Source organism: Leopardus geoffroyi, chromosome C1 (assembly GCF_018350155.1).
Source record: "Leopardus geoffroyi isolate Oge1 chromosome C1, O.geoffroyi_Oge1_pat1.0, whole genome shotgun sequence".
Classification (NCBI taxonomy): domain Eukaryota; kingdom Metazoa; phylum Chordata; class Mammalia; order Carnivora; family Felidae; genus Leopardus; species Leopardus geoffroyi.
In genome coordinates, this window is record NC_059328.1 from 38,335,886 (window position 1) to 38,348,207 (window position 12,322).

The 12,322-nt window shown below is 36.4% G+C and overlaps 1 protein-coding gene across 2 annotated transcripts in view; it reads right to left on the minus strand.

The window, feature by feature from the left end:
- Window positions 1-12,322, minus strand: part of SPATA6 (spermatogenesis associated 6) — a 142,122-nt gene that overhangs the window by 39,884 nt on the left and 89,916 nt on the right. For both annotated transcript variants that reach the window (XM_045477298.1, XM_045477295.1), the window contains exon 10: window positions 5,246-5,430. In XM_045477298.1, the coding sequence (XP_045333254.1) occupies window positions 5,246-5,430 (185 nt within the window). The remainder of the gene's footprint in view (window positions 1-5,245; window positions 5,431-12,322) is intronic.

A 12,322-nucleotide genomic window follows, 5' to 3' on the forward strand; every position in this document is an offset into this window, starting at 1 on the left:
GAAATCTGTCCAAATGCCAGACACCAAAAGTCATTGTTTTTTCTTATCCCGGTGTGATGACACAGAAAGATTTAAATAGCATATTTTCTTCTTTGACCAAAGATGAGAGGCAGATGTAAAATCAGGCAGTGATTCTCCACGGAAATATTACGCCTTCATAATATGTGCAATAATCAGTAATAATAACGTTTGATGTGAATTAGGGAGAGCACACCTAAGCAGTTAATCATTTTAATGATTTCCATACACAATTCTTTAGAGCTTTATCTCTAAATAAAGATACAGATTTTCAGATTAGAACAATAATTCCATGTACAGTGCCTTTAAAATTAGTTCTTATTTTCCAGTAATTTAATCACACTCTCTCAAATTATGTGGATAAAATGCCTTTATGTATACAGAACAATAAAACTAATTTTATGAAACGAAACAAAATGTTCAAATAGATGAAAATATTATTTAGAATACAATCATGCTCTTACTCCTTCAGAAGATAGGGGGTATCAAAATTGAAGGATTCCCTCTCAGCACAGATATCAATCACTTCTCTAGTCTCTCCTATAAATGTGCTTTTTAAGTGAATATTGTAAAAAGAAAGGAAAATGAGACTTTTATGAAAATCTGAGTTTTGGAGTTAAAGAAGACATAAAACAACCATTCCTCTTTCTTATTCCCGCTCAAACTCAAAACTGGCATTAGTATTCTGAAGTTACTTTATTTTATACAAGTAATAATGAAAATTTCCAGGTCCATCTGATTATAATTCATCTATACGAAGTGTTATTGATAATTCCTTCATAAAGGAATGGGTACTAAAATGCTACTAGATTGCTTACATCTTTGCCTTTTTTCCTCCTAGCTTTTTCTTACAAAGTTACAATTTTATATATTTACACAAGGTATAAACTCTTTAACAGGATAAATGATTTACATAACCTGTTTTAAAATTTTTTTTTTCAACGTTTTTTATTTATTTTTGGGACAGAGAGAGACAGAGCATGAACGGGGGAGGGGCAGAGAGAGAGGGAGACACAGAATCGGAAACAGGCTCCAGGCTCTGAGCCATCAGCCCAGAGCCTGAGGCGGGGCTCGAACCCACGGACCGCGAGATCGTGACCTGGCTGAAGTCGGACGCTCAACCGACTGCGCCACCCAGGCGCCCCTTACATAACCTGTTTTAAAGAATGTAATCACTAATGGATGATCAACTATATCTAAATTTTCATCTCCCATATTTGTAAAAGGAAGTGTTATTGAAGCTACACAAATATATGGCCAACTTTGTTATATTTGCTACATATGCAACACATCTTGAAAATCTGAGATCCAAATGTGCAGTTCCAAGAGGGTGTCTTCAGTGTGCTATGAGAGGGTCCACTAGTCTGTGCTGTGGTATAAGAAATGATTGCCTAACAATCTTTAACTTCATTTACAAAATTCAAAATGGTAAGCATGATTAAAAAGAGTATCAGCTCCTTTTTAATTAAATTTGCTAGTATTTCTTAGTCTGTTTTTAGTAATAACTTTACAGCCTAATACAAATTATAAGTCATAATATTAATATTTATACTTTGAGGAGAAAACTGTTTCTGAAATATAAGACTTATAATAAAGATTGAAACCATTTTATGTGTGTTAACTCTACTGAAGATATTTTTTAAATGGGCTTCAAGCAAAAGCCCACTATACACCTTCACTATAAATAAAGAAATTTATTTGCTTACAGTCACTAATAAGAGTTTTATTTTTGAGAGAGAGAGAAACAGAGAGAGAGTATACGGCACGCAGGGGATGGGCACAGAAAAAGGGAGAGAAAGAATCCCAAGCAGGCTCTGCACTGACAGCATAGAGCCCGACACAGGGCTTGATCCCACGAACCGTAAGATCATGACCTGAGCCAAAATGAAGAGTCAGACACTTAACTGACAGAGCTACCCAGGAGCCCCACTAATAGTTTTTGAAAGTCTGTTTATTCATATACATGATTTAGGAGTCAACACTTCACACAAATCTTAAAGGAAAACTTATTTCGTCTTAATGAATATTTAACCCAGATAACTTCTATAGCTTTATGTTTTGTCATGCTCCCAATTTGCCTGGGACATACAATCTATTTTTACATCAGTTTAAATTGTTTATTGATTCTGTTGGATTTTATAAATGCCCTGTAAGTATATTGTTCAGTAATCTAAAAGAGCCATTATCAGAGAATGTCTTATATTTAAAGGTGTGGTACTGAGTGTGCTAAAAAGAACAAAATGTTTTTGTTCCCAGTAATATGTCTTAAAGACATTTTATTTTCCTTTATAACCAAATCTAAATCTTTTGCAAAACATACACTCAAAGTAGAAGTGTTCCACCTTAGCAAAAGTAAAACAGTTTATCTACCCTAAAGAGTACCCCAATAAAGTTATATTACTTTACTTAGATGAATTTAAAACTGAATTGCTATTATATTATTTTAAAAGCACCTCAACCTTGCTCTAGTCATGTAGGTAATGTTTAATATTAGAACCACTCATTTCCTTCTAGCAAAGACCTTACTGCATCTACTACCAAGCATCAGAATAGATGTGTAAATGCCACTTGCTACTGGAAGCCATCACCTGCACTGGGATATGAAAAAGGGACAGTTGAGTTTAGCTGTCTTCAGTGAAGAATTTTTGAATACAGCCTCAGTGAAGAATTTGTCAACTTGGAAAAACAGACTTCAAAAGCCGGGATGAAATTAGACCTCAGGATACAATTACACAAGACTAAAATTTATATTGTACTACAGTGGTAGTCAACTGGAGAGTTCTGCAAAATCTGTGAAAAAGCAGGAAAATAAAACAATATTCATAAAAACATTTCCAAGGAGATATAGATAAAAAATGTCTTGAAAACCTACAGAGATGGCAAAGAACCTAATCAACAAAACCACAAGTGCTTAATTCTGAAAGTCAGCAAAAAGAGAGTATCTGAACATCTGACCACTGGAGCAGATGTGGAAATTAAAGTCCCCTGGCAACTGCGACACAGGTTACCAGACTTCAGCAGAAAAATCTCTCTTCAAGACTTTCTCTGGAACTTTTAAAGCCTATAGAAACATAGGTACATATCCCTCTATATAAACATGGAGATATATCTTTTTATCTATCCATCTGTCTGCGAACTCGATGATCCCACAGGCATCATTCCAAAGATTGGAGGCAACATTAAGCAAAATTCCCTATCTCAGGGTCTCCAGCAGACCTCCATACATCCATTTGAACATTTATAGGGCTACTGGGGAAAGAAATCTATCTGTTTAGAATAGGGACTTTTTTTTCTTTCAGAATAAGGATGGTTTTTTTTTTTTGTTTTTTTTTTTTTTTATTTATTTTTTTTTTCAACGTTTATTTTATTTTTGGGACAGAGAGAGACAGAGCATGAACGGGGGAGGGGCAGAGAGAGAGGGAGACACAGAATCGGAAACAGGCTCCAGGCTCTGAGCCATCAGCCCAGAGCCCGATGTGGGGCTCGAACTCACGGACCGCGAGATCGTGACCTGGCTGAAGTCGGACGCTTAACCGACTGCGCCACCCAGGCGCCCCCAGAATAAGGATGTTTTAATACAGCTTCCAAACTGATACACTCTTGCTCAAACCATCAGTTTTGAGATGAACTTTTGACAGACTATACAGTTAGTGTAAATTTTATCAATTAATGTCTGGTGGTCATAATATGCTATACAAACTGGGTGTGCTACTTCAGATTTTTGACACCACCTAAAGATAGATTTCATTTCCATGTTGTTGATAGAATGTGTGGCTTTCAAATTTCTTTTTTTTTTTAATATGAAATTCATTGTCAAATTGGTTTCCATACAACACCCAGTGCTGATCACAACAGGTGTCCTCCTCAATGCCCATCACCCATTTTCCCCTCCCTCCCACCCCCATCAACCTTTAGTTTATTCTCAGTTTTTGAGTCTCTTATGGTTTGCCTCCCTCCCTCTCTTTTTTTTTTTTTTTTTCTTCCCTTCTCCTCCCCCATGATCTTCTGTTAAGTTGCAAGGACCATGAGGCATTCAAATTTCTATAAAAGTTTTAAACTAGGGGCGCCTGGGTGGCGCAGTCGGTTAAGCGTCCGACTTCAGCCAGGTCACGATCTCGCGGTCTGTGAGTTCGAGCCCCGCGTCAGGCTCTGGGCTGATGGCTCAGAGCCTGGAGCCTGTTTCCGATTCTGTGTCTCCCTCTCTCTCTGCCCCTCCCCCGTTCATGCTCTGTCTCTCTCTCTGTCCCAAAAATAAATAAACGTTGAAAAAAAAAAATTAAAAAAAAAAAAAGTTTTAAACTACCTAGGGTAGGGTTGTTTTTTGGGTTTTTTTCAATTTATGACAACTGTTTTCTATGTTACTATTAGTGAATGAGGCAACGAATTTCCAATTTGAATTCAACAACAACAAAAACAGATAAAGAGGAATTATTTCTTTCACATTCAAATTATAACAAGTATCTAACTTCAGTTGCCAAAGCTTTTTTAGAGGGAGGGCTGGAATCTTTACATGATTAAAATTCTCTTGGGGAGTTGGGGAGAGGTTATTTGAGGAAAATAAATACCATATACCAACAATATATAGCAGCATCATTATCACTAAAAGGAAAGTATAACCTATGCTATTTTTATACATAAGCCATGCCTATAATGTTAAATCCCTATGGATCTATTGAAAATAAACCATCATGCACTATTTTTCACTTTTAAAAACCATAGTATTGAATTAGGGTTAAAGTGATCCTAATTAATAAACCCATTAATAGTTAATAACTCACTTCAAGAGGACTGGGCTCGGGAGAAATATCTAATGCTACGTAATATGTACTATATTCTAAACAAAAACAAGTAAGCCTTTTAAAATCAAATTATAGGGGCGCCTGGGTGGCGCAGTCGGTTAAGTGTCCGACTTCAGCCAGGTCACGATCTCGCGGTCCGTGAGTTCGAGCCCCGCGTCAGGCTCTGGGCTGATGGCTCAGAGCCTGGAGCCTGTTTCCGATTCTGTGTCTCCATCTTTCTCTGCCCCTCCCCCGTTCATGCTCTGTCTCTCTCTGTCCCAAAAATAAATAAACGTTGAAAAAAAAAAAAATTAAAAAAATAAATAAATAAATAAATAAAATCAAATTATACTTGTACAAATAATCAGTTCACATACATTATTTCTGCCTTCTCTTTTCTAATGATGATTATTCAAAAAATCAGTACAGTAGGAAAGACTAAGTATTACCTTTCCCTGAGAGAAGCTCGATTAAGCACAGGACTGGGAGAATGCTTCGGCATTGTTGAGGGTGCTGAATGGACTAGTAGGGTCCTTGCTGAATTCTGGGGCTTGCTACATGACCTTGAGCTTAAATACTCATCACACCTTTCCAAGGAGTCATCGTAGTCTCTCCCATGGGGTGTCCTGATAACCTGTTTAAAAAATTATATTTGTATACACATAATAAATGTGCTATACATTTATTACATACACACACACATATACACACTACCTTAGAACATTTATAAGAATTAAAAAAAAAAACCAAACACGTATAATGCCACAGCCATATATGAAGGTAAATTTTAGAATGTAGCAGTAATCGTTACCACCATAAGAATAAATATTAGGGGCACCTGGGTGGCTCAGTCAGTTAAGCGCCTGACTTCGACTCAGGTCATGATCTCGCATCTCACGATCTGTGAGTTCAAGCCCCGCATCAGGCTCTGTGACAGCTCAGAGCCTGGAGCCTGCTTCAGATTCTGTGTCTCCCTCTCTCTCTGCCCCTCCCCCACTCATGCTCTGTCTTTCTCAAAAATATATAAACATTAAAAAAAATATTAAATACATCTAGATTGTTCATTCCACGTCTAAAATTTACAATTATCAATTCCAAAGGCTTCTGAGTAGTGGTAGGGTAAAGGTAGGGGTGTATATATGAAACAAAGGACAGTACACAGAAACTAATGACAGCCTAGTTTAGCTATCAGGCCAACCAGAACAGAATTCTACCCTAATACTCATTCATTGATTCATTTGTTCCGAGGACAAATGAATGAATCAGGATAAAAACATTATATAACTACCTTTATATGAGGAACTTATATTCTAGTAAAGTTTACATACTACTATGGAGAGGGACTTTTAAACACACACCCTAAGATAAATAGGTAAAATACATAGTATGTTAAAGGATGGTGAATATCATAAGAAGAAAATAAAACAGGAAAGGAGATAAGAGGTACTGATGGGTGGTGTGGGAGGGGTATATAGGGAAGGAGATGCAATTTTATTTTATTTCATTTCATTTCACTTTATTTTATTTTTTTATTTATTTGAGAGAGAGCGAGCATGAGAGAGAGCAGGGGACGGACAGAAAAAGAGGGAAAGAGAGAATCCCAGCAAGTTCCACATTGCCAGTGCGAAGAACGAAAAAGGGCTCGATTTCATGAAATGAACGTGAGATCATGACCTGAGCCAAAATCAAGAATCAGACACTTAACCTATTGAGCCACCCAGGCATCCCAGGAGCTGCAATTTGAAATAAGATAATCAAGGGGGACCTCACGGAGAAAGAGAATATCTTAGTAAAGACCTAAGGAGTAAAGGCCTGAAGATCTTACTAAAGACCACAAGACCTAAGTCATGGGGACATCTGTGGGAAGATCATTCCAGAAGGAGAGAAAAATAAACACAAAGATCCTGTGGGATGGGGTGGAAAGCACGCCTGATGTATTAGAAATAGCAAGGAAGGGGCAACTGGGTGGCTCAGGTAGTTAAGCATCCAACTTCGGCTCAGGTCATGATCTCACAATTCATGAGTATGAGCCCCACGTTGGGCTCTGTGCTGACAGCTCAGAGCCTGGAGCCTGGAACCTGTCTTCGAATTCTATGTCTCCCTCTCTCTCTGTCCCTCCCCTGCTTGTACTGTCTCTCTCTCTCTCTCAAAAAATAAATTAAAAAAAAACACTTAAAGAATTAAAAAAAAAAAAAAGAAATAGCAAGGAAACCAATAGGGCTGAACTAAATAGTAGGTAATGAGGTCAAAAAGGTAGTTTTAAGGATTTAGGATTCTATGCTGTAACTTTTTTTTTTTTTTTAAATAAGATCTCACTGGCTACTTTGTTAAGAACTGTCTATAGAGTGGCAGAGACAGGGAAATCAGCTAGGAAATGATTATAACAAAATATGGAAAAGGATGCTGGCTTGAATAAGAATATCAATGGAGGTGAAAAGTGATCAGATTGAAAAAGCATTTGAAAGATAGGGCCAACAGGATTCGCTAATGGACTGGATGTCAAAGATAACACCAGTTTTTTGGCCTAATCAACCAGAAGAATTGGGTTTATATGATTTAGTTACACCCTTCCAACTGGAAGGATAGAAGAGTAAATATTAGGAGCCTGTTTCTGCACATGTTGAGCTGCTTATACCTATTAATTTATTAATCACCCAACATATTAGAGTAGAATTCAGGAGAAGAGTCCAGGATAAAGATATAAATGGTATTTAAAGATAGGGCACTAGGTGATATCACCAAGGAAGTGAGCATAAGTAGAAAGAAGAATACATCTGAAGACAGAGCCCTGGGGAATACTCCACTACTGAAAGGCTGAGAAGATAGCAAGGAAACATCAGACTGAGGAGTGGGCAGGGAAGAAGGGGAAGAAACAGGAGAATGTGTGGTCAGTTGAAGAATGCATTTCAAGTAAGGGGAGTAACTAAGTTAAATACGCTGATAAATCAAATTGGAAAAGACTGAGAATGGAACTTTGGATTTTAGCAATTGGAGAGTCATCAGTAACATCAACAAGAGTAGCACTGATGGAGTGATGGGAGTGATAATCTGGAGTTGAGTTCAAGAGAGAATGAGAGAGAGAAATTGCACTCATTTAATAAATATTTAATCTCCAGTCATTATTTTAAGTGTTGGGACTACAACAGTGAACACAACTAAGTCCCTGCCTTTATAAGCAAATGTTCTAGCAGTACTATTTGGTAAATATCTGGCCTTTAAGAAAGATACCTTATCTTTCTCAGACTTATTTCCCTCATATGTAGAGTTAATAGTAACTATCATATAGATTTTCCATAATTTAAAGTATGTTATAGAATATCTAGGTGTGTGAATTAGTTATACAATAAATATAAGTCATTTATTATTAAAACACCGGTCCAACACAACTTTTTGCTTCAACACTACCACAATTTTCACTGCTTTCCAGAATTAGAGCAACATGTGGTGACTCAGCAATCAGCTAAGAGAACCAAGCTTTCATCCCAGAACCAAATAGCACATGGTTCAAACGGCTCAGTTACAGTCCCAAATAACTGACCAAGAAATATATGATCTAGATTGAATAAAAATTGGAAATTATTTCAATGTTAGTTGTTCACATAAAGTAAAAGCACAGTCAATGTCAAAAACAAGATCAAAGATGTCCGTAGTCAACAAATGTTAAGCACACATGTGAAGAGACTGATAGGAAAGAAAAAAAGTGCTGTAATGCTGTTTCTAGAATTCTATCCAAATATGAGTCTCTTGGCTTATGGTACAGATTATTTTCTCTTCATTAACTTCAATGCCAACTGAGTCATGTTGGTTAGCAGACCACTTCATTTTTCTTCCCCCCCCCTTTTTTTTTTACTGAATTTTCTCCCCAAACTAGTCAGCAATATTTTAAACACAGCCATACTCCTCTATTTATAAGAATATTCACTGACAATCTCTTGCACCACATGTTAGCTAATACTCATATCTAGAAAGGTATAGGGGTTTGAACTTACAATCCAGATGAGATGGGGCATAAACACAAAGATAACTGACAACAAGATAACCTGCATCAAATACATCATAATGACAACACAGAAGGATATTCAAAGATTTTGGTCTAAATGGTGGAAGTCTCATGGAGAAGGTGGGACTGGAATCAAGGCCATTAGTAGAGAAAAGGAAAAAGGGCAGTCAGAATGGGGGAAAAGGCACAAGGAAAGAGGACCACAGACGACAATAACTTGGCTATCTCTATAGGAAACTAATAGGAGAGACAGTATCTTAGAGGTGGAAAGGAGCACATTGTAGAGAAACTTAAGTGCTGTAACTCAATACTATTCAACATTTTTTAAGCATATTCTATGTACCAAGTACTAAACAAGGGAGGAGACAACAATCACAAATAAATGTAACAGAAGACCTCAAAGAAGTTATAATCCATGAGGGCAGACATGAAAAAACAAGTAATGATAAAATAATGAGGAAGGAAATTAGAACTGAATAGATATATAATAAGTGTGCCATGGGACCACAGCTAGGATATATTCTTTCCATGGAATTACAGCAAATATTTGTTTGGTAAAGTTTTATATCTGCATGGGGGACTAAAGGTATAATGAGGGAGTAAGTCTTGGATAAGAATCCATTTCAAACTTTCAATCTTAAGCCTTAGCTTAAGACATTTCCATAGCTCTTGTGAGTTTTCCATAGGTTACTTATTTACTTCAAAACCACATGGAATATTATCTCTTTGGCTCATTACAGAAGAGTTCCATCTCTTGGACAATTCTTCAAGAACACTGGCTTACAGTCCAAAGACCTGGGTTCAAATCCCTACCAATTATGTGACCCTGAGCAGGTCATTTCTTTCCAAGCTTTAGTTTCCTTATATACAAACTGGGGAAATAACCTTGCAGATTTGCCACAAAAATGTGGTAAAATTGTGAAAACACAAAGCAGAGGGCTTAGTTTATGAAGAATAATAGTTATTTCCTCTGTTTACAGTAATCTTCATATTTCAGCAAAAAGACTTTTTTTCTTTTTCTTTTTTTTTTTTTATTAAATTTTTTTTTTCAACGTTTATTTTTGGGACAGAGAGAGACAGAGCATGAACGGGGGAGGGGCAGAGAGAGAGGGAGACACAGAATCGGAAACAGGCTCCAGGCTCTGAGCCATCAGCCCAGAGCCCGACGCGGGGCTCGAACTCACGGACCGCAAGATCGTGACCTGGCTGAAGTCGGACGCTTAACCGACTGCGCCACCCAGGCGCCCCTCTTTTTCTTTTTACATTTATGGAAATCTTTAAATGTCTGTTCTAAGATCTCCAGTATGTAACAATTCCAACATTACAAATGTTAAAATGTATTGAGATAAAAAATCTAGTATTTTTAAACCACTCTAAAACTGTTACAAGTAGAAAAGTTTCATACACAAAATTCATTGTAATTCCATATATGCAATTATACAAATGACACACTTCTCAAATTTGTGATATATAATGGTTTGGTTATACCATACTTATGAAATAAGATTCCTGAAAAGTTGTTTACATGATAAGCTGATAAGTCATATTTATGGCCATAAAATTTTATGGGAACTTCAAGGTCCAATTAATAGAAGGAATAATTAACTACTGAGTATAATGGGAAACAGGAAATCACTTATCCAACAAGTATCTGTTGAACTGACTTAATGCCTGGTATAAACACCATGCTCTAAAACTTTTTTGTCATGGAGCATAAAATTTAAGAAACAAATACAAATAATTCTAATGGAATTAGCTGGGAAGTAGTTGAGACTAAAGATTGTAGGGGGAAAGTGCAGTATAGGTACTACTTTTAGGATGATAAGAAGAAAGTATGGTTCTCATTCAAAAGAGAGAGAAGCAATTTCTCAGTTTTGCCAAGAACATTCCTTAGTGAATCCTATTTCAAGTGAATAATCAATTCCTATCTTACCCAGTTTAAAAATCCATATGCTCAGCTATCTGGATTGGTTTTAGAAAGATGTACTTTCTTTACACTGGAGAGAATTCAAGAAATTCCAAAAAAATGCAATGAAAATGATAAGTAATTCCTAAATAGATCAATCCTTGTGTGTATGTGTGTGTATGGAGGGTTCCCTTCTTAGACCACTGTTCTATGCATTTATATAAATAACTTGTTTAATCGCCACAACAACCTTATGAAATATTTTGATTCTGTCCACTTCATAGGAGAGGAAACTGAAGCAAAGTTAAATAGCTATTAAGTGAGGGTGTCTCAGGCTAGTGACACATGAGAGATCTACGGCAGATCTCTCAAGTGGAAAACTCCAGAGCCCAAGCCTCCCAGGATGCCTGAAAGGAAAGTCTCACAGAAGATGGTCTCAAAATTTGATTTACTACCAACCCAAACTACAGACCTCAGGAACAAACTGACAAACTGTTCTCAAAGAAGAAAGAAAGCATACCCAATTAATTTTATGATGTGATCATAATAATGCTACCAAACCACTCATGGAAAGTAGAAGGGTAATTACAGACCACCCTCACTAGAAACCATATGTGGGAAAGTGTTAAATAAAATATTAACAAATTAAATTCAGTAATGTTAAAAATATATATATATAACATGACCAAGTTGGGTTTATTCAAAGAATACAAAGATAGGTGAGCATTAGAAAATCTATTAATTCACTATGAAAAAAATCAGTATCAAATCAATAGATGCTGAAAAAAATCCGTTTGATAATATTCAACACCCATTCATAATTAAAAAATATTCTTTGCAAACAAGAAATCTCAAAAGGAACTTAGTTAACTTGCAAAAGGATATTTAACAAAAATCTACTGCAAATAACATTCATAGGTGTGAAACCTCAGACATGATCCTATCTATCAAAGACAGGATCAAGACAAGAAAACACTGTACTAGGCTATGCTGCAGTAGCAAATTAAATTTGAAAATCAGTGGCTTAACATAATAAAGTTCATTTTTCCCCGTGCTTTATGGTAACAGAGGTTAGCAAGAAAAATTACACTTTACAAAAACTGTCTAAGAACTGTTTTGATGAGACACACTGAGCAACTTACAGCTGTATGATCTAGAACGTGAGGCCTCATTGTCACTGAAACAAGAGAGGGTTCAGATCAATTCATCTATGCTTCACCCTGGAAGGGATCCACATAACTTTCATTCATAGCCCATCGGCTAGAGTAGGTCCTAAATAACTGCAAAAGGGCTTGAAAAGCTGGAAGAGGATACGAACAGCCAATAAGCAGTAACTGTCCCTGCCACGTCCCCTATCACCACTTTTATTCACACTGTACTGAAGATATTAGAAAGTTAAGACAAAGAAATATCTCGAATGGCATAAATAAAATTCATTTCGCAAATGACAGTTTCTTCTATTAAAAAATTCAAGAATATGACAAAAATGTTATACAAAATCAGCTTCAAACCTATATATCAGTAAAACACACAAAAAATGTAGTTTACATTACATTCCTATTTACAGTAGGAACCAAAACTATAAGGTTTCTAGGAATAAATCTAACTATGTGTAACAGA